This window comes from Canis lupus, chromosome 2 (genome assembly GCF_003254725.2).
Source record: "Canis lupus dingo isolate Sandy chromosome 2, ASM325472v2, whole genome shotgun sequence".
NCBI lineage: Eukaryota > Metazoa > Chordata > Mammalia > Carnivora > Canidae > Canis > Canis lupus.
In genome coordinates this window covers 30,212,765-30,239,889 of record NC_064244.1, presented here as the reverse complement: position 1 = coordinate 30,239,889, position 27,125 = coordinate 30,212,765, and the positions used below count along the sequence as shown (strand labels likewise).

General features: G+C 47.2%; 1 protein-coding gene and 1 long non-coding RNA gene across 8 annotated transcripts in view; one reads left to right on the top strand and one right to left on the bottom strand.

Moving 5' to 3' along the window:
• Positions 1-18,956, bottom strand: part of LOC125753653 (uncharacterized) — a 175,552-nt gene extending 156,596 nt beyond the window's left edge. For 6 of the 7 annotated variants that reach the window (XR_007405965.1, XR_007405969.1, XM_049101334.1 and 3 more), the window contains exon 1: positions 18,264-18,956. Coding sequence is in view for 4 of the 7 variants with exons in the window: in XM_049101334.1 (XP_048957291.1) it covers positions 18,264-18,442 (179 nt within the window). In the remaining 3 variants the exon portion in view is untranslated. Of the gene's footprint in view, positions 1-10,616; positions 11,652-18,263 lie in introns of those variants that run through there. The other variant, XR_007405963.1, reaches the window with a different exon arrangement.
• Positions 18,957-19,767: 811 nt separating this feature from the next.
• Positions 19,768-23,239, top strand: LOC118354008 (uncharacterized). Its single transcript, XR_004813843.1, has 2 exons — positions 19,768-20,488; positions 21,201-23,239. It is a non-coding gene; the product is annotated as an uncharacterized LOC118354008 (long non-coding RNA).
• Positions 23,240-27,125: the final 3,886 nt, after the last annotated feature.

Genomic DNA, 27,125 nt, shown 5'->3' with positions numbered 1-27,125 from the left:
AGGGCCACCTGGCTTCTGCCAATTAGGTAAAATCCACCAAGAAGTGAGTGACTGACAGGACCTAAGAGCCACCACTTCATGGTTGATGGTGAAGATGTCTTCTCAGTGGGGACAGTGAAGAAGCAATTCCTGGTCCAAATCGTAGTTAGTAACTATGGCAGTGCTGCTGTGACAACAGTGGTTTGGGGACTTCCCCTACGAGTCCCAGCTGAATAGCTCTAAAACTACGTGTTCCATCTCTTCAGAAGACTGCCTGACCTATGTAAGGTTTTCATTCATTCAACTAATATTTGCAGTGCACCTACGATGTGCTGAGTATCACTTACGTGTTTGAAATACATTGGTAGGTAGAAACCAACAGAGATCTTGCTCCCAGGTGCTTCCATTTTAGCAGGTGAAGACAAATATAAATATGCAACAGAAAGAGTCCAAAATTTTAACAGTACAGGAGAAAGTAGAAAGTGCTCCAGAAAAAGAAAAGGTAGAGTCAGAAAGAGGGACTGAGTGTGGCGAATGGCAGGAGGGCTGTAACTGTAAGCCAGGGGTTGGCTTGTGCATGTGGGATCTGAAAGGATGCATTTAGGAGGGAGAGAGTTCCCCGTGTGGATGTCTTGGGGAGGCTCCATACAAGAGGAAAGACCCCCTGCCAGCCTAGAAGGTGGGATGTGCAGTGGCGCAGGGGGAGCCTGGGGCGGGGAAGACAAGAGCTGGTCATGGTGCAGCTTCTCAGACCCGGCACCTGAGGCCCAGCCACACGCAGTGGCCGGGTTCCTTGCCGCGCTCTTCCCTGGACCCCCTGATTTTCCCAACACCTGTTCATGGCAGTTCTGTGCTCACTCCTCTGGAAGCCTCCCCAGTCACTGCCCTCCACACCCTCAGCTACTCTCCAGGCTGCCTGCTCCCCACTCTTCCCTAGAACAGTCCTGACTCACTGCTGCCAGTGACCTGGGAAAGGGAGTGGGTCTTGTTGACCTCTGTGTCTTCAGCTCTTGGCTGGAAGACATTCAACCTGTAGAAATGGTTGCTGCAAAGGTGAGTAAGTGGATGGAAAAAAAAAAACAATGATAATCTCCATTTTCCACCCTAAGATCAGTTCATTGCTACAGTCCCCAAAATCCAGTGGTATATATATGGCATGTGGAACTGTCCCATCAACTGTGTTCTTTACGCGGCCTTGCTAAAGTCTAAGCTCCCTTCCATGGTAGGGTGAGTAAGACATAAACGGCCTCAGCGAATTACCACCCAGAATGAGCCAGTATTTCTTGCACTTAACCCCAGCCGGGGTTAAACACTTGTGGGTGTGCTTCCAGACTGCCAGGGTGGCCAATTAGTGAATCAGTGCCCCAGTGCCTATGCCCTCTTGGTGTCTTCTTGGGTTCAAGAGAGCCTTATGTAATATTAAAATATAGTTCAAAAATTGAATACACTCTCTGCTTTCTTTGGGTTTTCACTTTAGAGACCGTGGTCAAGAAATCTGTATCGGGGCACCTGGGGGGTGCAGTTGGATAAGCACGTGTCTTTGGCTCCAGTCATGATCCCGGGGTCCTGGGATGGAGCCTCACGTCAGGCTCCCTGCTCAGCGGAGAGTCTGCTTCTCCTTCTCCTTCTGCTGTCCCTCTTTGCTCATGTTCTTTCTCTCAAATAAATAAATAAAATCTTTAAAAAAACTCTATCAAACACCTTTATATATTAAAATGTGTACATCTATGGATGAAAAAAATTATAGCACTTACATGTTATTATTGTATTGTGTACGTATATGCAAACAGTTTGAAGGAAACCAGAGAAGCTTCAAGGCCAGACTGATCACACAGGGCCCTCCTGAGTACAACACATTCTCGAGAAGCTGCTGTACGTCACGAAGTTAGTACCTCGTTACCAAACTTGGTAGGACTGAACAGTTTACTCACTGACTCATTTTATTTGGGAAAGACTTAGTGGTAATTTTAAATACTTTATTGTTATGCTCCCATCCTCAAGAATGTGTTTACACAATGCTAATTACTCACAACTGAAAACTGTGCTTTCTTTTATACCAAATACCCCCACGATGAATGTGTCAGCATTGGGGTAGATTAAATCAAAGATTAGACCTTTCCATGGAAAAAGTACATTACATTTGGACTTGTTGCTAGAAAGATTTTTAAAAGGAAGGAGATTTTTTTTCTTTTTTTTACATGTACGAAGACTGATTTGGGAGTCATGCATTACATTAAGCCATACTATGGTAATTCTATGTAATATGTTACATTTTTGTCTAAACAGTCTTACAAAAGAACATTTTGTTGGGTGGTGGGCTGTATGTGTGTGTACATATGTATGCGCACGTGCTTGTGTGTGCATTCTGGTGGGTTAAATTCACTTTACTACTCTTCTTTTCAAAATTCGCAGATTTGCTTAGCTCTTTTGCCCACTTATATCTCTAAGCTATATGTTAAAATAAATTTGTGAAATTTCTCAAAACAATTCATTCACATTTTGTTTGGAATTACATCAGAATTACAAATTAATATGGAAGGAAATAATGTTTTTGTAATTTTCAGTCTCCATCCTGGAATTTGTTTTATTTGTCATTTACTGAATCAGAGAACTCCTCTGTAAAATTTGAATTTCGTTCATCTAGTTTATTTACACTTCTTGTTGAATTATGCATAACATTAGGAAAGCTACCAAGTCCTAGAAAGACGGAACAAGAATCTGTCTTCTGAATCATTCCTACATCACTATGTCAGGGGATGGGATATCGGTCTTTATAATTTGTCCAAATGTTGGAATGGTCATTTATAAAGAAGCCATCTATGTATTTAGAGCAACCTCATTATCCGGCAGATGGTATAGCAGAAGTTCTCATAAATTTCACAGACTAGATACCATCACAACACAAACAATAAAAACAGCGTGATCATTGCTATATAACTGCACAGGAAACATTTTATTTGAGGCAAAAATTCAATAATAAAATCAACAAGGATTTTCTATGAATACTTTGTATCTTGTATTTCCTAAGAGTGAGTAAACAGCATTGCACCTTTTTAAAAAAGATTTTACTTATTTATTTGTCGGCAGTGGGGGAACGAGGAGGAGCAAAAGGAGAGAGAGAGAATCTCCAGCAGACTCTCCGCTGAGCATGGAACCTGACACAGGGCTCGATCTCACGACCCTGAGACATGACCTGAGCAGAAATCAAGAGTCAGGCGCTCAACCAACTGAGTCGCCCAGGCACCCCCAGCCTTACACTTTTTAGGAAAAAAAAAAAAAAAAACACAAAGAATTGCTGTCCTAGCACAACATGGCATGATTCTACTTTTCATAAACTAAACAATCACGACCATCTTTCTCTCATCATGGGTCCAGGTTGCAAGGAGAGATTAACTTTTTGAAAAAAAAATCACCATCTGGAAATTAACTTGATGGTTTCCAGTGAAAATATGGAGTTTCATTTAAGTAATCTTTTTAAATTACAGGAAATTTTGTCAGCATTTTGAATCCTCTAGCATCACAGCCTTCGCTAGCTATCCTGGGACCAAGTCGTGCTGTGCCGCCACCTGGTTATCCACTAAATCTGACCCACGTTAACCTTCCAGGGAAACGTACACTTAGAATCCTGACAGGTTTGAGGGCGCCTGGGTAGCTCAGCCAATTGAGCATTCAACTCTTGGTTTCAGCTCAGGTCACCATCTGAGGGTTATGAGATGGAGCCCTGCGTTGGGCTCCTTGCTCAGAGCGCAGTCTGCTTGAGATTTTTGCTTTCTCTTTGCCCATCCCCCTACTCGTTCTCTGTCTAAATAAATACATACACACATAGCTACCTACATAAAATCTTTAAAAAAAAAAAGAAAGAAAGAAAAAAATGGCAGGCTTGCGATTTTTCTTTACGACCATTTTAGCTAGAAATACAGGGTTATTTTTTTCCCTAGATTGTGCTACCAAAAGTTTCAGATAAGAGAATCTGTAAAACATACAGCAATTTTATGTTGTGTGAAGTGAAATATTATCTATCATTTTTCAGCTCTGTGCACAAAGAATTATTCCAGTCAACGTCCTGAGAATTTTACAACACAGCTAAAAATGTTGGAGTTGGATGATATGGAATCTCAAGGTAATTCATTTCACTCGAATACATATTTGTCAAAGAGGCTTATGCATCACTACTTGTTTTGTCTGTTTGTTTGTTTACATGTAGTTTAGGGAAGAGAAATTGCAGGTGTCAGCGTGCCTCACCTAAATCCTGCTCGCGGAGCCTAGTCCCGGAGCTGTGGGAATGAGCAGCGGGCCCTGCAGTGGTCGGTCACCTCTGAGAAGCAGCCACCAATCGCCAGTCTTCGCTGAGTAGTGCCCCAGCTGAGATTTACTGCATGCTCGCCACGGGCCGGATGACACCAGGCACATTTGCAGGAGGACCTTATTCAATTCTCACCGCGGCCGTGTGAGCTAACTGTGTCTCTATTTTTCAGAGGAGAAACCAGTGTTTCCAGCCCACAGTAGTGTATCGAGAAGGGAGCTCCAAAATTTGATCACCTGGCCCATCACCAGGCACCTTGATTCCCCTCACCTTGACTCCGGGCTCTGAGCCTGACAAATACAACGCAGAGGAACGGACGTCAGGCCCACCACAGAGAGGCTGGGGATTTACAACTTGGGGCACGAGCCTGATGCCATCAGGAGCTTTGTCTTCATGGCTCCATGCTGCTCCAGCCGCAGATGCTGGCAGGTGGGGGCAGAGGGACCCACAGCGACCCTGGAGACACAGCCCAGGACTTGGGTGGTCTGTCCCAGCTTGGGGACACCGGTGAAGGCCACAGGGTGCCATCCGTGCCCCGGCCCACCTCCCCTTCTCCTGCCTCTTCTGACCCTGTTCCCACCTTGTCCTTTCAAAGATGTTTCTTTCTGCAATCTCCACTCACTGGCTACGAGGCTGCCACAGACCACCTGTCTGCTCTAGCAACGGGGTTCCTACCCACTTTTCTGCCTCTCCCACCTCATCTAATGACCTGTCCCGACCTATCCACTCATCTTTTTCATTTCAACACCTCTTTCAATATCCTCCCTATAGACCAGGAAACCAAATTTAATTGTAGTAAGGGACCAACTAGGTAACATTCATAGAAGTATCTGGGTGCCAATCACAAGCAGTCGGGCCTTTGGCAAATGTATTCACCATCTCAAAGATTCAGATTCAAAGGTATTAAAACACCATGAACAAAGCGAGTCTAGAGAAATGGAATTGGGTTGCCTCATTTAGACCCATTCATAGACCTTGTCACTATGGCTAAATTACATTCTTGGTACTAATCAGTGAAACACCCTGGTTCTGAAATCATTATGATGACAAGACATGGGGAAAGAAAGCTGGCCTGGACCAGCCAGGTACGCTACTGACTAGCGTACGGGCACAACGCAGAAGAACCTTTTCTGCCTTGCTGTACCTCGTGGCACAATAATCTTTAAAATAATTTTGGGGGCCCCTGGGGAGCTCCGTTGGTTTAGCCTCTGCCTTCGGCTCAGGTCATGATCCTGGGATCCTAGGACGAAGCCTAATGTTGGGCTCCCTGCTCAGCGGGAAGACTGCTTCTCCCTCTTCCTCTGTTCCTCCCTTGGCTTGTGTTTGCTCTCTCTCTCTCTCTCTCTCTCTCTGTCAAATAAATAAATCAATAAAAACTCAAAAAAAAATTGGGGGGTGCCTGGCTGGCTCAGTCAGTGAAGCATGTGACTCTTAACCTCTAGGTTGTAAGTTCATGTCCCAGGTTGTGTATAGAGATTACTTAAAAAAAAAAAAAAAAATCTAGGGATCCCTGGGTGGCGCAGCGGTTTGGCGCCTGCCTTTGGCCCAGGGCGTGATCCTGGAGACCCAGGATTGAATCCCACGTCGGGCTCCCGGTGCATGGAGCCTGCTTCTCCCTCTGCCTATGTCTCTGCCTCTCTCTCTCTCTCTGTGTGACTATGATAAATAAAAAAAATAATAAAATAAAAAAAAATAAAAAATAAAATAAAATAAAAAATCTAAAATAATTGTATTCATAATCCTGATACAGTGATCATGGAAATTATGATTAAAATAATTTTTAAAAAAGCTAGTTAGATACCAGGCACAGACATTTAGACATGCCATTAACCTGGGATTGTGTCCTGGCCTTTTGCAAACATTGTACTGACTTACACACACACACACACACACACACACACTCACAGTGTTAACGTCCACACCTACTGGGAGTCATCTAAATGGAAAAAGGAGACTCATTCTCTGAAAAGTGTGAGAGACACCCTATTGGAGATTTAACTGATTTAGGGGTGAGCCATGGAGAAAGGAGGTCATTCTATTAGCTAAAGCCAGGGGTGAGGCTCCCATTCAGTCAGAAACCACCCCTGCCATTCCCACATCAGAAAGGTTTATCTGATTTTTCTCACTTACAAATGTTGGCAGAGCATTAAAAGTCAAGACAGCAACAGAACCTCCAGCTGGGCACGCTGTTACTTGTCAATGACCTTTTCCACCTTTTTTTTTTTTTTTTTTTTTGAAAGATTAAAACAAAATCTTACCTTCCCCAGCTGCTTTTTTTCAAGCTCACTTATCAGAAGTAATAAGGGACATTAAAAAAATCAGCATTTCCTGGACCCTCAAGATCCCATAAATAAATAATTTAAAGGGCAAGTGAAAAGTTGAAGGAAATGTTCCCCACACATGCATAGGGCTACAAAGACCTAAATATGTCTATTATACAGCGGCTTGAAGAATTTGAAAAGAGAGAGACAAGTAAACTACCGTAATAGAGTAATGGGGAAAGGATATGAAGAGATCATTTTGGAGCAGAAAAATACATATGGTGTTCAAAGAAGCATGAAATAGCATGCACTGTTTCACCTATCAATTGCTCAAATATTAAAAATACGTTAGAGCACGCAGTGTTGTCCCAGACACGCAGATGTGGACCCTCTCGAATGTCATCGGTGAGAAAAACAAATCGATACCAACTTTGCACAAATCAGTTTGCTCATTCCTATGGAAAAGCTTAGAAACGACAAATCCTTCGGTCCAGTAATTCCACTTCGAAGGCTGTATTGTAATACAATCGTTCTGCATATACTAAAAAAATTAACCTCAAATATTCCTTGTTAATCTCTGACCAAATATTTGAATAATCTGGTAACAGAATAGCATATAGTATAGACTCAGCTTTGTAAGAAATAATATTTGTCGGTATATAACACATAGTTAAAAAAATGAAAATATGTGCAGCAAAGAGATCATTCCAGAATGGTGGAATTTTAGACAAGTCTATTTTTTTCTCTCTGATAACCTAAGAGGATTATGTTTTCTTTAATAATGATGTGTTATGACAATAGATTTTTGTTTTGTGAAATGAAAAGAAAGGTGGTTTTCCTTGCTTTGTGATGAAAATATAAATGCTTCTAGGAGAAGTCAGTGAAAGTGATATAATTATTTGGTATGGGAAGTGATTCTGTGATGTGTTGACTTGTAATACAATGACACCACTACAGAATAAAAATACTCATTTTCATGGAAAGAATGAGAATGTATAGAAAGTCATGAAAACAGTACTTTCCTGCCCACGTGATACAACAACGAGACTTGTAGGTTTTCTTCTTCATCCTTCACTGCCCAATTTCTGTATGAGAATGTTGATTACTTTCCAGGAAAACCTATTCTAAATCCAGCCCCTATGCCTTTCACAGGTACACTGAATAGCTTCTGGGAAGTGTTAAAATAAAACCGGACTATCCCGTGATCTAATATGTTGAGGGGAAAAAAATCATCACCTAATTTGCATCCAAGTATTATAGATGTACAGACATAGACAGAAGCACAAAACATCTAGAAAAGCCACCTGTGGATGGTAAGTTTTCGAGTAGTTTTATTTTTTTTTCTGTTTTTTTTTTTCCCTAATTTACAACCTCCCCCCTCCAAAAAAAATGTATTATATGATCTGGAGAAAATGTTCAATGTACCCTCAAGGGATAAAAAAGAAAGTTTACAAACAGGTAGTTCTGCCCATGGTTGGCAACTTTCATATGAACACGAAACAGCATTAGCATAACGTATCAACAGACTAGTTTATAGAGTCTGTAATAATCCCACAGAAAGTGGTATCAATACATCACTTGAGAGCAGGGATGTCAATATACTTTTTTTTCCCAATTGGGTATTTGACAAATGGTTTTGTTTAAGAGCTCCTCCCTAGATAAATAGGAACACACCAAAATCTATGATAAGATAAAGATGGGAGTGGATTTGCCCTCCACCAAGGGCAGGGTGCTGAGAGATAAAGTTTTTGCTCCACCCTCAGCAACTCCCTCACCAACCAGTGTATTTGGAAAGAAAGAGCTCCCAGTGGAGGAAGAAGTGGAGCTAAGCTGTCTTTTGGCTGCTTCATTCCCACCTTGCCATCTTCAAATCCTCCAGGTTCTTACCTTTTCAAAGATTTCACACTGTCCAGCAAGGATGCACATCCCTAACAGAGAAGAGTCCATTGCGCAACACTTCAAAATAGACCAAGTGGAACAGGATCCGTAGGAACAGGATCCAAGGCTTCTGTTCCAGCAGGAGAGGGTGGCTTGCAAGCTGAGCTGGGGAACCTTCTCCCGGTGGCCCCTCCAGGCAGCATTTAGGGGAAAATGCACATGCTGGCTTTATGTCTTGCTGCCTGGGTGATCCCAGGCAAATGACCCGAGTTCTGTTCCCTCCTAATTTCTAATGCATTTACTTCCTAAGGCAGCGGTGAAGAGGTACGGGGGATGGGTGTTCAGCGCGGAAGCTGGCCCATGGCAGGCACCCAATCAGCTAGTCACCCATTCGGTTACCGACATGCTCCTGCTGCGGACGCAGCTTTGGAAAACCACAGGTAAAATTCCAGTCGTCCTCATCACACCGGTATCACCCGGTCACCAGTAAGTAGGAACAGCAGTTTCCGATACAAGAAATTTGGATCAAAAATATCCTTTGGATAATCTAAGAGCCTTCAGGAAAAGATTCATAATAGGATCATCTCCTATGGCAACTTGTGCTTTTCACTCAATGCAACTATGATATCACCATATCATTAATCAACTCTTCAGAGAGACTCTTCTCTAGGGATTATTTCTTCAATACCATGTCCACATGCACTGCAATGCAGCCCCGGTCTTCTAGAGGCTCAAGGCTGCCCTGAGTTTGTCCTGGGCCATCTGTGGGCCTCCCTTGTCATTAACTCCTCTACACAGAATGGGGACACACAGTCTTAGCCACCGAGAGAAAAGCCTGAGCACCAAAAACATGAAAAGAGCCAAACCCCCCAGAACCAGGCCTGGAGAGGTCCTTGCCACCTGTCCCCTCCCGCTGCTGGTCAAGGTGCAGGGTGGCCACAGGGCTGGGACCAGGGACTGCGACCCGCTGTGTGCATTGGCTCCAGATGACCTGGGTGGATACCACCACAGGGGGTGCGACACATCTGGAACCTCACACCTGGTCGGGTGCCAGGAAGCAGGTAGCAGGTAGCAGGAGTCTATGTTAGAAGCAATTTGGATATTAAGAGCTCTGGATCCAGGGACTGGGGGACTCAGTCTGCTGAGTCTCTGCCTTTGGCTCAGGTCATGATCCCAGAGTCCTGGGATGGAGTCTGCATCGGGCTCCCTGCTCAGCGGGAGTCTGCTTCTCCCTCTGTCTCTTCCTCCTGCTTCCCTTCCCGCCCTCTTGTGCTCTGTTAAATAAATAAATAAATAAATAAATAAATAAATAAATAAATAAAACCTTAAAAAAAAAAAAAAAAGCTCTGGATCCTTCCCAAAGATTTTTCCATCTCACCACAATGAGTAAAAATTAGTACGTGGTGACACAATCTAACACCTAATTAAATAATGTGTTGTGTTGTTCCAAGAACTCATTGTTAATGAATGGAAGCAGAGTAGGTAGGTAGAGAGATGGATAGATAGATGATAGATAGATAGATGAGGGGAGCCTGGGGGCCACAGTCTGTTAAGCGTTGACTCCTGGTTTCGGCTCAGGTCATGATCTCAGGTTGGTGAGATCCATCCCTCACTCAGCAGAATCTGCTTGAGATTCTTTCCCTCTCCCTCTGCCCTTCCTGCTCATGAGCTCTGTCTCTAAGAATAAATAAATGAATCTTTAAAAAAAGATAGAGATATATATCTAATACATATAAATATATAAATAGTATAGACATGTATATTAATATATAAAATATATATAAAATTATGTTATGCTAAATTGAATAATGTTTGCTAATTATCTCACAAGTCTTTGTAGTGTTGTTCGTTCCATTAAATACGAGAATTCTGTATCACTCTTTAGTATCATCCCTCCTCGGAGTCTAAGCGCACGCAAAGCACACAGTAGGCCTTCAGCGAACACACGACTGACTAAACGCGCCGTGGAGAACAAGCTGCTTTGGCACCTGGTATCTGGAGGCTTTCTCTGCTGGTAAAATAAAGAGATGGATACTAAGAAGACAGAACGACTTAGGAGATCCCAGAAAAAAAATGTAGAGTCATCTAAACTTCACTAGCTCAATAATGGAAGTGTACAGAATGAGACTCAAAAGGAAAGGAAGATAAGAGAAAGGAAGGAGGGAGAAGGAAGGGGGCCCAGATGAGCAGCGAAATAAAAATTCAAATATGATTTTATTGTTTCTTCCAGTAAGTGGCTGGGAATAATAGAACAGAGCAAAACTGGAAGAGGGGAGTAAAAGTAACTCAGCAAAATAAGAGTTGTTGGTTTTGTTCTGCTTTGTTTTTTTGTTTTTAATGGCAGTGTCTTAGATGAGGTCAGGGAAGGAGCTGATGGACGTATAGACATGAGGTGTCTTGCACACGGAGACGCGGGGCCAGATGCATTGCGACGCCAGCCTCCGCTTCAGCAACTTTGAGAGATTTCGTATAATTTTGAGAGGTTTTGTATAATTTTGTCCAGAGGTCTGGACAAACAACCAAACAAGAACAAACAACCAAATAAGAATCAGGGAACAGCATCGCCCCCTCCCCACCAGGGGAGGAAAAATCTGGATGTGCAGCGTCCTCACTCACGCGTCTGGACAAAATGACTTCAACGTCAGACTCCATCGTCACACTTCCAAAAGCGAAAAAGTGAGGAAGGCTGCATCCTAAAACCTCTTACAACCTGTCTTCAAGCCCAGAATTGTTTACAGCAAGTGTCTCTCCGTCTGGCTAAGGTCTCAATGATTTCTTCGTTGCAAAATACAACCGCAAAAAAATCCTGTCGTTATCTTCACTCGTTTTTCTCTGCAAAATTAAACGCTGCTAGTCCGTCTCTTTGTTCTGAAACCCGCCTTCCTGTCTCCACATCCTTGAACTTGCCTCTCTCTCTGCTATTGCACGGTTTCCCTCCTTCTTGGAATCCTTTCCCCCTGCTCATCCTTAGGAGCGAGAGCTCCCTAGGTGATCTCCTCACACATTTTCCCAGGTGATCTTTCCCATCACCATAGTTTTGTCACCAGCGGTTTCCATGGAAACACTGAAGAACCAGGCTGGTCTATAAGGAATCCCACAGAAGAAGGCACACACGTTGATGCTGTATCGAGGTCACTTGCTCGGGCTGCATCGCTCTGTAGACACCGCTGTCTCAATAACCGGATGTGCTTTATGGGGAAAAGGATTTTTCTGTTTCCATGTTTCTCCTTCTGTTGGTTCAGTAATAAATAGGGGATTTTTTGTTTGAAAAGGTAAATAAATGTGTCTCTCTACCCCAAAATTTACCCCTTAACCAGTGTCTATTTTTTTTTCAAAATCGTCCACCATCTACCCAACTGCTCATTCCAGAAAATCCAGAGTTATTATTGCCCTCCATATAACAATTGACCATAAAATCCTCTCAAAATGACCACTATAATATCTCTTGAATCCTCTATTTCTCTTTCCTGGTTTCATATCATAATTTATTCTTACATGATTCTTTTCCATTCCATGGAAATAGTCCAAGTGACCTACCTGCCTTCCACTTTACCCCAATGTTAAATATTCCACCCACCAGAGTATCTTTCTAATCAACCATACTTTTGATGATGCCTCTCTCCCCCATTAAAATATTTCAATCCTCCTGCGGTCTTCAAGATAAAGTCCAAATTACTTAGCATGTCAGTCAAGGTATTACTGGTCTAGCACCTGCCGATTTTCCCTCTTACCCATCTCTAACCAAGAGGAGGTCCTTAAACACCACAAGCCTCTCGCATCTGGACTTTGGATATGATGCTTCCTCTGTGTGGGAAGTTCCCCCAATTTCTTAGCTTTGTTTCAACCAGATATCTCCTTTTAAAAAAAAAAAAAAAATCCAGACTGCTCTACAATGTCAACACCTCTAGGAAGATTTCTCTGCAGTCCCTATTTCCAGTTTGAAATAGATCGCCATCCCATGAGCTTGTCGGCACTCTTTCCACATACCACTCTTATCTGTAAGTTGGATTTTCATTACCAATTTTCTTACTTGGCTCCGAGCAACTACTCCCACTCAGGTTATAGGTTATAAGCTCCATGAAGGCAAGAAATGCACTTAATTTGGCTTATGCACCAGCCGCCTATCACAATGGATGGTATATGGCGTGCCCTCCATAAATGCTTGTTCAGTAAATACACACATGAATGAGTAAAAATATTTTAACCTGAGGAAAGAAACCAGAAAATCGGCAAAGCTTTAAAGGAAGGCTGTCACTGGTTACTTAGTTAACAGATGGGTGGAAATTTGGCAGAGGAAAAAAATTTCCAGAGTTTGTGTCCACTTTACCCAAACCAACTTCAACTGATAATGAAGTTTTAAGAGAAAAGCAACATACGCATTCGCTCGGGATTTCTCTTCTAGTAGCTCAAAATACCTGAAATGGGTTGAGTAGCAAGAGTGTCTAAATGTGTTGCTTAATAAATTACCACTCTACAGAATAAGCGTCTTTAGCATAAGCACCTAAGACAGAGTAGCTATATCCAACAAATATTTCAATAATTTCCTGCCAATAATCTGACAGCTTTGCTCTATTGCATTTTGCATCCAATACTGCTGATGCTATTTATTTATTTATTTATTTTAATGATTTTTTTTTTTTCAGTCTTGAACATTTTGGTAACTCCTTTTTAATCTTGAGTATGTAAAACTCACAAGCAGATGCTTAGGTGAGGGTCTTTTATTTGAATTGTTTGGTATTTCTGTAGATCTTTTGTTGGATTAAAAGCTCATTTCCTTAGATTTGAAAAATACTGTTTTATGTTTGTAATTTCTATTTACTTTTCTTTGGACAAAACTCTTACTCATTTTTTTTTTGTTTATCTTTCCCGGATTAGATGTCCATCTATTGTACCTTTCCCTGTCATTTTTCTCCACGTTCATATTTTTCTCAATGAGCTTCCAGACTCCTGTAAATATCTATCTTGACATTCTGAAATTCCCCCATCACTATCATATAAGAAGTAGGATTTATGAGAGGAGAGGAAGGTTGAAACAATGACAGTGCCTTGCATAATATCTTTATCAATAATGCTGATTGGATTAAATGTGCAGGAAGGAGAGCCATAAAACAGCTTCAAGGAAGAGGGAGGAAGAACAATTAATTATTCACACCAGGAACCTCCATGAACATTGATTGGGCCACTCACCGCCCAAGTCAGGTGTTGCAGATTTGGGATGAAAAAGGCTTTACCCTTGACCTCCAGCACTGATGCTTAACATTTCTGCCATCCTTTGTCATATTAAAACAATTCCAGGCTTTGAATAAAGCTCATTAAATTATGATGTAAAAATGTCATTTGACTCCTCAAAAATCTTCCCGTCACTACCCATCTTTATAATCCATCGGAACGCTTATCACCCACCAGTCGGGGACTTGTGTCCTTTCATTTACTAGTATTTCCACGAAATCTCATTCACAGATTTCTTCAAGCATGGGTCATTCACACACGCCCCATCGTTCTTCAGACATTCCAAGCTGCATGCTGCAAAATTCCTAACCTTCAGAGAAAAGTTAAATTATTTTCCAAAGTTCTTCATTCCTCGTCACAATCTTGTCCCTATTGCTTGAGAACAATTTACTCCAAAGGAGTAAATTAGAGGATGTGATTGGCTTTATTAAGTGAGTCACGACCAGGGCAGCAGCCCTTCTAGCGAGTGGAAGCGACGTCTAAAATACAAGGTTTTTACAGGAAGGAAGGACGGGCAAGAAGTTATGAGCAAAAAAAAAAAAAAAGTTTCAGGTGAGATCACCCTCCCTGAGGGGGAACATTAGGAGGTCTTACATGCAGCTGACCTCATACTCCTTCAGGGGGACAGTAAGGGGCCGGGACAGGTGACCTCACCCTGCAGACCAGAAAGGTCCCGGCTGACCAGTTATGAGACATTCCTGGGGAGGCCGAAACTGCAGGGAGCTCAGCAGGAAGCCCCAGTTCAGTGACCTGACCTCCCATGAGTGCTCCGTTTGGGGCCTGTGGTTTTCTGCTTGATACTATACACATCTTTTCACTTTAGTTGCATTCTCAAGCAAATGATGGGGGTGAGAGAGAAAAGAAGAGGGTCCTTCCTCGAGCCCTCGGAAGCGTGGTTCCTTATGTCAGTCACGAGGAAATAGAGCAAGAGCACTGGGTTCAAACACGAGCACCTAACGGCCAAGAGTACATCAATCAGCATCAAAAGGGCCTTAATATCAAACTCAGAAGGGTGCATGCACCCTTCCCCAAAGCATCCTTCTGCTTAAAAGTCTATTAGACTTGGAGGGTTGGGAGGGCAGGGTGGCTCAGTCGGTGAAGCATCTACCTTCCGCTCAGGTCATTATTATCTCAGGGTCCTGGGATCGAGTCCTGCATCGGGCTCCCTGCTCGATGAGGAGGCTGCTTCTCTCTCTCCCCTCCGTCATGCTCTCTCTCTCTCTCAAATAAATAAATAAAATCTTTTTTTTTAAGTGTATTAGACTCGGAAACTAGCCCATGAAATAAATATGACATCACTACCACTCTCAGGACACCCGCATCCCAGAGATTCATTCACAAGTAGAAGGAGCATGGATATAAAATCACAAAGAAAATATTTACCTTAAAGGAATAATGAAGTTGCAAACAGTCTAATACCCCTCAACATGGAGATGATAAAATGCATTAGATTTCATGTGTTTGTCTGGTTGTGTGTGGGGGGCACAGGGTTCCCTCACTCCACCAAGCAAGGCTCCACGCCGGCTGGATGTGCAACAACTCAACTCAACTGTGACACCGTCTCCCTGGAGATGGGTCAGACGCACAGGCTGAGGGCTCGGCCCATAACTCTGCCCCCAGCGCACACACTTCAGATGCCAGTCGGAGGTCCAGGTTGTCGCCTGTGCTTCCGACCCTCAGACTGAAGACTGGAGGCTCCCACAGCCCCCTCCTTGGGTTCATTTGACTTCCCAGTGGCTCATGGAGCCCAAAGAAACCCTTCGCTTGCTGGATGAGCGGTTTATCCTGAAAGGATGCAGCTCAGGGGAAAGCACGAGGAGCTTTCATATCCTCTTGCGGGCGGCTTTCTCCCAGGATCTCCACGTGTTCGCCAACCCAGAACCTCTCCTAGCCCCTTCCTGTGGGGTTGTACAGAGGCCTCACTACAGAAGCATGACCGATTGATTAAATCTTTGACCATTGGTGATTGATTCAATCTGCAGCCCCTCTCCCGTCCAAGGAGGTCAGAGGGCTGTGATGGAGAGTTGCAGCCCTCTAATCACTGGGTTGGTTCCCCTGGCAACCGGCCCCGTCCTCAGGTGGGGTCCGAAAGTCACCTCATTAGCCTAACAAAAGACACCTTGATTGCCCTGATCGCTCGGGAAATTCTGAGGGTTTTCGGAGCCCTGTGCCAGAAACCGGGAACCAAAGACACAATTCTTACTGTAAATCGCGTTATCACAATATCCATTCTGCAGTGTCACATGTCACAGTCCCAAACGTGCTCCTGCGGAGTCTTATCCACGGATTTGAGAGGACGCTCCTGATATTTTACAAGACGCTCCAAAAAGGAAGTAAAATAAGACTTTTTGATAAAACTGGGAAAAGGAGAAAAAAAAATGGAAAACCCGGCAGGATCCCCAAGTAGGGTTAATGCTGCGTGCTGAGTTGTTTTCTGTTCTTCCCCTTTATGTTTTTCACTGATATTTGGAATGAATATATACTTTGTCCAAAATATCTAAACATCTATAATTTACCCAATGAAGTGCAGAGACATTGGGGTTTGAGGGCACAGCCCTAGGCGGGACCCGGACACTCGGGTCCTACTTCTAGATCAGTGGCCAAGACATTTAGGAAAATCACTTAACCACGTGAGTCTGAGTTTCTCCACCTTAAAAATAAACAGGTTGTTGAATTCGCTAATGGTTATAAAATTTGGATTGATGGAGGTTTGAAACTTGTACCTCCCCGTGGTATCTGCCCACCCAGGATGCAATGTCCAAAGAAACCATCAAATGCTCAAATGCACCCACATAGCAGAGAGAGTGGGGCGGGGGGGAGGGCGGCAGCCATGTGATGCTGCTGCTTAGGAGCCTCTCAATCTTCACCAAGCTTGATTTGAAATAAAAGGACTTATTTTTATTTCGGAATGGATGCCCTTTTTTTTTTTTTTTTTTTTTGTATCTGGGAAGGGACACCCGATGACGCCAGCAGCTCCTGACGGCATCCACGGCCACCATGCGTGGCTGACTCTCTCAGTGCTGGTTTACGAACCCTGATGAGAACCACTGGGGTGATAGGGCACGTGTCTATGCGGGTGGAGAAGAGCAGTCGTGCTCACAAGACTGAGGACAAGGGAATCCCCTTGTGCTGATGCAAAGGCAAGGACGCCAGAGTGCCCATGACAGGAGATGGAGGAGCAGGCAGGGGTGCAAGGGCATCCAGCAGGCGCTGGGAGGCCCACACCAACCAGAGTGCGCCGCTCATCCCCGAAAAAATCCAAAGACAGAGAAACAACTGGCGGTGAAACCAGAAAGGAATTTGTTTCAGTGAGGCCAACACTGGGAAGCCAGCAGACCGAGATCCCAAAGATGGTTTCCAAAGGGCTGAAAACACTCCCAGGTTTATAAAGGAAAATGTGGGGCATGGATGGGTGGGCACACGTCCACGGATTGACAAGGTCAAGTCCATCACCGTCTTGGGGTCGATCCCGGGCTGGTCTTCCTGGCTCCGGGCAGTCCTGGCTGCTGTTTCGCTTCCCCCAGAGAATGCTTTGGGTCCAGGGTCTTCCACTGGAGCCCAGACCCAAGCTGGAAAGAACCCAGCTGACAAGTTTTGGGTCAGAATGGATCCCACTCTCAGAGTGCGGGTCCTGGAGACCAGCTGCCCTGGCGAGGGGGGTGCAGCCCCGGGAACCAGCTGGGACCCTGGGCCGAGGGGGAATCAGAACACAGAGAGGACTGGCCTGGGGCTCAGCCAGGAGCCCACGCCGTAGCCTGGGCATGAAGGCCCAAGACCAGGCTGTGCCCACGGTGCCAGGCAGGATGCAGTCAGCGCTCGCTCGCTCCCAGCTGCAATGCTGGGTGCTTGGCGGCAGCAAGCCCATGGGAAGCCTGAAGACGTGCTTCTGAACCCTACAGGCACAACAGGTAACTTGTCTCCCCACCCCCACCCCAAATCCCCCATCCTGCTGCACACATCATGTTCCACTGTCTTCCTGCCTGGGAAGGAAGGGTCCCCGGATACACCCAGGCTGCAGGGGTGGGGGCCTGAATGAGTCAAAAATGGGGACCTGAGAATGTTCTCCAAGTGGGGCTCTGACTTTCACCCAGTTTGATTTTCAGGAATGACACTTGCTTTATTATGTAAACGAAAAGGGATTTTTTTTGCATTCCCTCGGGGCATGATCCATCTTCTGCTTGCCCAGGAACCATGGGAGTTCATAACCAGGAGGAGCCAGTGGGCAAAGTCTTGAATCTACGCACTCGTGTCCCAGGGCCGATGAAAACAAGGCCTTTTCCTGGGTATTGTTCCATGGGGTTGGCCGCAGTTTCCAAATTTATGTGTCTCATTATTAGCACAATGTTCTACGTTCAACCCCTAGTAAATATTTTTGCAAGATAATATTTAACGATAAAGGCATTTTGCTCACTAGACCTTTCCCAGCCAACAACTGGAAGCTGACCTCTCACTTGCTGAAAGCTGAGCAAACAGTCGTGGTGGATATTCTCATCTGTCGCTTCTGAAGCGCCTTCCTTTTCCAATCTGCTAGGAGCGAGCTTCCTCCACCCAGCCCCCCCCCCCCCCCCCCCCCCCCCCGAAAACAAATGTGTCCCGAAGTGAAAGCTTCTTACCCAGCTCGGTTTTTGCTTCCTCTTCTGAAACGCTCCTCCGACCAGCAGAAAGCTGGTTTCCTCTGCACCAGGGGACGGTTGGCGTCGGAGGTGGACAGGGTGCCGTTTGGGATCCCTTCCTCTCCCACCGGCGTGAGGGGAGAGGAGATTCCCGAGCGCCCAGGGCTGTGACATGCCATCACAGAGGGCCCCCTCGCCAGGGGGTCAGGAGTCCTCGGGCGCCCTCATGATGTGCCATGACTAGGCTCCCAGTCACCTCCCTTCTCTGGGCCTCAGTAGCCCGGGTGTCGAACCAGGAGCCTGCAGTGACACGATTTAGGCAGGCACGGGTTGTAGGGTTGTACGCACACAGCCGGCAACCACTGCAGGCAGAGGTTTTACAAAAAGACCCAGCTTGCGTAAATTTGCATCACGGAGGCCAGTCCTGGGAGCTCACGTTCCGTCCTCCAGGGACGTGGACCTTTGGGAGACAAAAGTGCAGCCAAGATCCCAACACACAACCGTGTGCTGATTGGGTGCAGCGCGGTTGTGTGTTCCCACAGCATAAAGACCCTGTGAGGGGCACGTGGCCGCCCCCATGCAGCCTGTTTGTTTACTAAACACCCCGAGAGGCCCCGGTGTGACCCAGTGAGTCCTTTACAGCTCCCACCCGGTAGAGGGGTAGAGACGTCAGCTGTGAGGACCATCTGCGGTTGGTTTCCTTCTATTTAGGGACCTGACTGACTGTTTAGAAGGGGGCAGGCAAATTCCAGTGCCTATGCTATGGAGAAGGCACCGTTCCCAAAGTGGCTCCATGACTATTTTTAAAGTCACAGCTAATAATTTACCGTCTGACACCCTGGGGCTTGCCTGGGTCTAAAAATAGCTGTTCTTGAGCCTGCGGCCCGGGTCAGGGAGCGGGGTTGACAACAGGGGAGCTGCGCGGAGTCGAACCTGAACCATCAAGAGCACACGACAAAATCGAATCCAACCAGCCGAGATCTGATTTTTCAAAGATGGATGTGACAGTCGATTTTCCATTAATTAGATTTGGAAAGATAGTTTAAGGGTAGAAATAAATGACAGGCAACCGGACACGTCCTTTGGGCTTAAGACTGGGCCTGAAATCATGTTAGCTCACCTCTTTAGCAGGGGTCGAGCAACACCAGAGAACACGGTTAAGGCAAATGGCCCACTTAGGGCTGACAGCTGCCCCTCGCCCCAGCTGGCAGCCCAGGGATGGGGTCAGGGCCCCCCAGGGGACCAGCTCCGCCACAGGCAGACTTGAAATCCTGGCTTCTCCACGAGCAGGGCACTCTACTGGGGGAGTAATGCGGAAGGAAACAGAATGGCTGGCCTTCCTTTCTCCCTGGCGCAGAGCGTAGATTACCTGGCCCCGGGCCCGCGGAAAACAGCTCTGTCCAAGTACTTTTCTGAGAGCTGATATTTATTTAACAAAGGAGCTAAAATTTCTTTGTATGTTTGGGCTTGAATTTATAAGGAATATTTGAATAACATACGTATGCTGAGAACGTCCCGTGACCAGTACAGGAAAGACAGCTAGCTCAGAAGGGGGAGTTCAAGCCCTATGTTTTTTTGTTTTGGGTTTTGTTTGCTTTTGCTTTTGCTTTTGCTATTCTTCCTTTGGCAATTTTGTAGTCACATTTATTATGCTTTCTTGTGGGTACATCGAACCCCCTATCTACCCTTCTATCTAGCTACCTATCTATTTTGGGATGGAGAAATTAACTGGGGGTGCAGAGGTGGGCTCAGGTTGCAAGTAGATTGCTTCGCACACCTTCCTGTTAATATATTTTAAATTCTCAGCTATGTGCAGTGGAGTATTGAACCTACACATACAATGAATGTTCAGTCCTTCGGTGGCAAGATATTAAAAGGAGGGTGGGGATGGAAGAAAGACAGAGAGAGAGTGAGCACGAGCGAGCATGGGTGGTTTGATTGATGCAGCTAGACTGAATCTTCATCCCGAAACGAGAGAAAGAATGCCTCCTGTGCACCTGTTAATCCTCTGCCCTCACCTTAGCTCAGGCTGCAGGAACACACAGAAATCACCTTTGTACAGAGGAAACGGTCTCTGATAAAGAAGGCACACTTCATACACACACACACACACACACACACACACACACACACGGACCACCTCCCTGCCACCCACCAGTGAATCACAGGCCTCGCCTTGGAATCCAGCCTCTCAGAACGGCGACGCGGTGACCTGGAAGGAGAGGGTGAGTGGGGCGCAGGCTGGCATGGTTTGTTTTGCTGGTCGGCTGAGGTGTACTTCCTGGAGTTGGGCTGCTTTCAACATCTGAGAACCATCCTAATAGGCAGGCTGCGGAGCTTTCAGATGGAGGCTCGTGGAATCCAGCAGGGTTTCCAGCATTTCTGTTTTTGCTCAAATGGAGAAAAATGGAGAGACATATTAGTGTGACCAGGCTGTATTGGTGCAAAAATGATGATGCCATATTGTTTGATTTTGTAAGGAAACCCTGCAAGAGTGTAATGTGGAAACTAAGCTTAAGTGCCAAGTGCTTTATTAGATCTTTTAGGACAAATACCGTATTTAGGACTAAGGAAAACAGGTACCATGCATTGTAAAATATTTTAAATGGTTTTGAGCAGGGGGGCTTGAATAGACTACAAAAAAGCAGTTATCACTGTGGAGGAAGATGTCTGGTAGCCCTGGTTTTCTCGTACAAGTTTTCCATTGTTGTATATTCCAAGCACATTATTCCTTGATTTTTATTAATTGGTAATAGTTTGGTGCAAGTTAAGAGAATTTTAGGAGGTATTTTAGAACTTTTTTTTCCATTAAATTTACTCATATAGTCTTTTTTCATTAAAAAAAACATATTTCCAAAAAAAATAAAAAATAAAAAAAACATATTTCCCATTGTAAGATGCTATATATCTAATACCAGTACCTTTCTCTCACCCCAGTTAAAAATCACACGGACTATCTTACTTAAGATGAGTCCTTGTCGTGAAAGATTTCAGAAACGTTAGAACATGCAAATGTTTTAGAAATACATCTTGTAAGATACAAGATCTGATTTGATCTCGTCCCTTCACCCCTCGTGTGAAGAGAGCCTCCTTCTAACCAAAAACAAACAGCAACAACAAAACCAAGGCACTTTGTCTGGCTAAGTTTAGGTTTCAGAAATTGGAATCTGCCAGTTTTCTCAAGAATATACCCCTGTGGTCTCAGACATACTCTCAACTGGAAAGAGACAAAAGCGGCCCAGAAAATTGCAGACTGTGAGGCAGGATGAAGAAGAGGAATCCCAACACTGTTCATCCATGTTATGCGGAAACAGGGGCTGGCGGTGAAGGGGAGATTGTAGCACAAGGGGAGCAGGTGCTTGGAGAGATTTCTGCTGAATCCCCTGAGCCTTAGAAAGGACGGGGGGTTGCTCTGCTTCTCCGGGGGCCCAGTATTCTCTGGTCAGTGGGTATTCTGGGCCACCTGCTCCCCAGTGGCCTGATGCAGGACCATCCACCAGCAGCCACCCATGCAAGGGCCATGTTGAAATGTGCCAGCGCCTACGTGTAGACGGTACTTATGGCATTTATATCATCATTTTCATCACTGGGCGGTCTGGATAATAAAAACTACTCTGAGGCCTCAAGAACACCATACTATTTTAAAGTCAATTTCTTGTGAGGATTTTTTTTTCTTCCCTGAAGAAAGAAGAAGACTGCTGATAGAATAGTTCAGAGATGATTGGCAAGCCAACAAGAATGCTCCGGATTTTTTTTTTTTTTTTTTGACAGAGAAGAAGAAGAAAAATCTAATCAGAAAGTAGTTTGAAGACTTAGAACAAAAGGTCACGCAACACGATCAGATCCTGGGAAAGACTAGACCTTTGATGGACAGAGTCCTGCGAGATATGGAGCAGGTGTCCAGGCTGGAGCCTGATGGAAAATCAGAAAAAAAAAAAAAAATCTCTTGCATGATCTCAGAGAAGAGGGAAGAAAACTTTTTGGGATGAGAAACTTGCTCGGGCCAAAGAGTGGTGACCTGTGAAGATAGAAAACCGTCCAATTTCCTCCCGACCAGCAGGCAACTGTTGGGATGTTGGCCACCAACGCGTTTTATGGTTCAGACTAAGACATGGGACCTCGAGAATAAGAGTGTCCTACAACACCCCAAGCTGTGGTTCTCAGCTGGGGACCATCTGGGGCTCCTCACTGCCCCCGCCGGGGGACGCTGCACAACGTCTGCAGACATCCTGGTTGGTGCAGCTCCAGCGCGGGTGCTGCTATCATCTCGGGGGGCAGGCCCGGGGGTGAGACCGACCCTGCCACAGCGCACAGGACAGCCCGCACGACGGAGAACTACGTGGGCTGAAATGTCAATAGGTCGAGGCTGAGAAAACATGGTCTAAGTTATTTGGGATGACGTGGGCCTGGTATCTTAAATCTATATATGTTGCATACTAATTATTTCTTGCATATAACATACGCGTGTGTACATTTATCTATGTGGCTCAGGGTTTTTAACGCATCTTGCCATTGTATGAACTCGCTCCCTGCTCTGGAGTCCACTCAGATCTTGCAAAGCAGGATTTTCTCGGCTAAGTTGAAACGCTTCATTTTCAAGAAGACGAAGGCGAAGCTGGATTATAAAGATAACCTTTCGATGTGCGGAGAAAGACCGTTGGAGTGCAGCCAGCGGGCTAGTTCTGTGAGGCCCGTGCTGCTGTTTCCTCATCTGCAACCGTATGAGAAAAACAGCATCTACCTCAGAGTCTCCCGGAGGATTAAATGATATAAAACACTCTCCTTGGTGTTTTGTGCACCGTAAACCCTGATGACGTATTTGCCATTGTTTCTGCGGCCTTTAGCATCGTACCTGAGTTGTCACATGGAGACAAATTTAAATTCAGAGTGATCGACCGACAAAAATTGATATATCAACCCAGGATATTTTGGGTTGATTCAATTAAATAAATAAATAAAATAAAATAAATTCGCAATAGGAGGTCCTTTTTCTTGGCCCTCTTCCCAAAGAGTGCCATGAGCAAAGGTGGCATCTGTGGATAGAATGCCACGTGGAGGGGCAGGGGAGGTTGTGACAGTCGCTTTTCCCCTTGCGGAAGAACCCGCTTCACATCGTAACAGGCGGGGATCTTCAGGAAAGACGGGCTGTGGGCAGCCAAGCGCCGCTTAACCCATGTTCACCGAGAAGTCAGTCCCTTCTCGAAGGATTCCCAGGACAGGGCCCACGCCTAGAGGAGGAGTCTGATTTTCTCCCTGGATCCCCGCCTGGAGTCTGAAATTTAAAAATGGTCTTGCCAGGTTTCCTTGGCTGTGATTTATGCAAGGATGTTGCTAGGACCTGAAGAATCCTCCTGGCTGCTTGAGTCATCGGCTCTGACGTCATGCATAACCTCCCCTCCTGTAGATAGATGCAAGGGACCACGAAGATGGGATGAGCCCTGGGTGTGAGATTGTATGTTGGCAAATTTAATTTAAATTAAAAAAAAAATTGGGGATCTCTGGGTGGCTCAGCAGTTTGGCACCTGCCTTCAGCCCAGGGCGTGATCCTGGAGTCCCGGGATCGAGTCCCATGTCGGGTCCCTGCATGGAGCCTGCTTCTCCCTCCGCCTGTGTGTCTGCCTCTCTCTCTCTCTCTCTCACTATGTCTATCATAAATAAATAAATAAATAAATAAATCTTTAAAAACAAAAACAAATTTTTAAAAAAATTTAAAAAGGGAGGGACCGCAATGCCATTGGCAGTGCCTGGCCCCCACCGTCCATCTGGAGCGGGACCCCCAGAGGCTGACCCAGGGGAGCTTCGCCCCACAGTATGAGCTCCGACCACGGTGCCACGGATTCAGTGGCTCAGGTGGCAGCCACAACCATCCGGATCTTCCCCTGGGGGTGGGTAGGGTCCGTGTCTGATGCATGAAAAGGGAGGGCATCCACTCTGCACACACAATGGGCTCGCTTATCCGTATTCCCCCCTGTGGACATATTCGGGGGATGGTTTTCTTGTCCCCAGGTCCCTGGACCGTGTCCCACCGGGGATGCTCTCAAACCGACAGCCGCGTGACAATGTCCCTAATGTAACAGATGTGACACATGTGTCTCTCACGAAGGGTCACAAGTCACACACAGTACAGCTGAGCTGCAGTGAGCCCGTGAAGAGCTCTGGAGCACCCGGCGATGGACGGGCCTCGGGCTGTTGGCCTGGATCACCTCCAGGTCCTGCTCTCTTGGAGACAGGGCGACGGACACACGGACGGATGCACCGATCCGGTCACAGCTCCCCAGGCGCTGGCCGAGGCCCCGGGCTACTGTTCTGACCCAGAGGGCCTGCGGTTCCCAGGCAAGCATGTTTCTCCTGCAGCGACAGTCCCTCAGCCCCCTGGCCCGTTGGCATTTCAACAGCCGATGGTGTATTTGGGGAGGTAGGGATGTGGGACAGGAAAGCCTCAATGGCTACCAGGTGGCCACCACGGGACAGTTCTGACCTCCGGGCGCTGTTAGTGAGCACCTCGTGTAAGGTCCCCACTCGTGCCGCGGGGCAGCAGAGCAGAAATCGCCGGCGAAGAGGGAAGATCAAGTTACAGACGAACATCACACACAGGCTGCAAGAGGGGAGCATCTTCTGGTGGACGCGGTGGCCTCAGGCCCAGGCCTGTTACCAGCAGACGTCATTTCCCCTCAAGGGACCTAAAAGTGACGGCTGTCCTGAGGCAGGGGCCCCGGAGCCGGGTGTCTCCCGCCAGCCCAGAGAAAGGCCCATTCCACGCGGAGCGGGGCCTCCTCCCCGCATCTGCCTGCTAGGCGCTCGAGGACTCAGACTGAGCGCAAGGAGGCCTTTTTATTTTTCCGAAGAGAGAAACGTCCCCTAAAAAGGAGAGCATCCCGCATGAACAAAAAGACAGCCCTTCCCTAATGGGCAAACGTCACAGCTGGCAGGTGCCACCAGCCACTCACCTTACGTGCAAGTACGGGCGCCGTCGAGCGGGGCCGCCCCGTCAAGGGCAAGGCTGGCTGGGCACCCCACCTGGGGCCAGGCTGTGACAGGCCCCACTGACCCACCCGCCCTGTCCCCGGCACCGCAGGGCCACTCCCGACTCGGACGCAGATTCGGGGGGCGGTGGCCAGCGTCCGGGGCGCGGCGACGGGAAGCAGTGGCTCATGGCCGCTCACGCTGTCTCTACGGGAACCATGTGTCCCGTTAGTTCCACCCACGGTGCTGTTCCGTGTCTTCTCGGAAACTCTGAGCAAACGGACTCGTGCAGAAAATGCGATAAATAAGTCAAATGCGATGAAGAGCCGAGACAGCGTGTTTGCAGGTGTCAGAACAACAGTGACGTCCTCGGGCACCTGTCCTGGCGGCGCCGGCCCTGCTGGCTGGTGCGGCTGAAGCACCCGGCCAGCCAGTCGGTCGCCCGTGCCTGCCACCTGAGGCCAGGCGTCACATCCGCCCTGGGCCCCGCGCCGTCCTTTGGCTCCTGCCGGTGGCTCAGTGTCCCCCTGCAGCCGCTCTGTGCAAGCTGCCTCCACCTGCCAGGTGGCCGCTGGGAAGCCTCGCAGACAACAGCTGTGCCCACGCACGTGGGGACCGGCGCCTCGGCTGAGCGGTGGCCCTCCTGCGGCGTGCAGTGAAGAAGGACGCCCAGGGGCAGGCCGGCCCGGCCCGTTGGGGACGAGCGTCTGAGGACCCTGCTGGATTGTCCTCTGGGTCCCCCGTGAGCTGGAGTCTGACGGCCGAGGTGACAGTGTGACAGCAGGGCCTTCGGCAGGTGACGAGGTCCCGAGGGTGGGACCCCAAGAGGGATTTGCGTCCCCACGAAAGAGTCCCCGGGGAGCCCCCTGGCCCCTTCCCCTCGGGAGGACACGGCTAGAAGACCCGGCCGGGAACCAGGACGGAGGTTGTCACCAGACGCCAGGTGTACAGATTCCTGGATCTCAGACTCCGGAGCTGGGGGCTCCCCCAGGGCTGTTGTCCGGAACCCCCTTCCCGCCCCCCGCCTCCCGGTCTGGGGTTTGTTGCGGCTGCCGCGATGGGCGAAGAGGAAATTCCACGTGTGTTCGAAGGCAGGGTCCGTCCCATCTCATTTAAGGTCTGAGACCCTGGGAGTTTCTGGGGCACAATGCTGAGTGTGCCTGCACCCCTCCATCGTGCCGGCCCTGCTTGCAGGAGCTTAGATTTGGGGATGAGGGGGAAACGTGGCTTAGCCCCGAAGTTTCTGGTTTATCATCATCAGAAGCAAACGGCGATTCCAGGAAGCATTATAGTAAGTCCCCTGAGAGAATCTTCTCAGAAGTTCGGCGGCGAGATGACCCACTGCAGGGGACTCCCCTGCCCTTGCCCGGACGTCACGTGGCGCCAGGACAGGCCTCCTGCCTTGCCCTTCTCGGCGCGCCCGCACCGTGGGCTTCAAACAGCAAACCAGGCTCATTGGAGCCTCCGGGGCACATTCGTATTATCTCAACTAATGGTCATTTATGAGAGATACGCGATTATTTCCAGATGAAAAGAGAGGCCGCAGAGGCCTGCCCAGGGTCGCGGGGACCCCAGCCCTGCCCCCCTTCCCCCCCAGCCAGTTTCCAAGCTCTGGAAACCACAGACATGGACATTCTCTCAAAAACATCAAGAACCTCTTGGAAGATGTGGCCGGAAGGAGGAGGGGGAACTCCGTGCAAGCCCGTTCCTGCCTCCCCCGACCCGCCCTGTGCCCCCACCCTCTCTGGGGCTCAGGAGTCATGTGCATCGCATCCCCACGGGCCCGCGGGAGACAAGGGCTGGGTGTTGGGGTGCTCCGTGGCTCCCTGGGTGCAGTGACCCCATGCCCCCCCCCCATGCATCAGACCCAGGGTACGCCCTGCAGCCTTGAGACGGTTT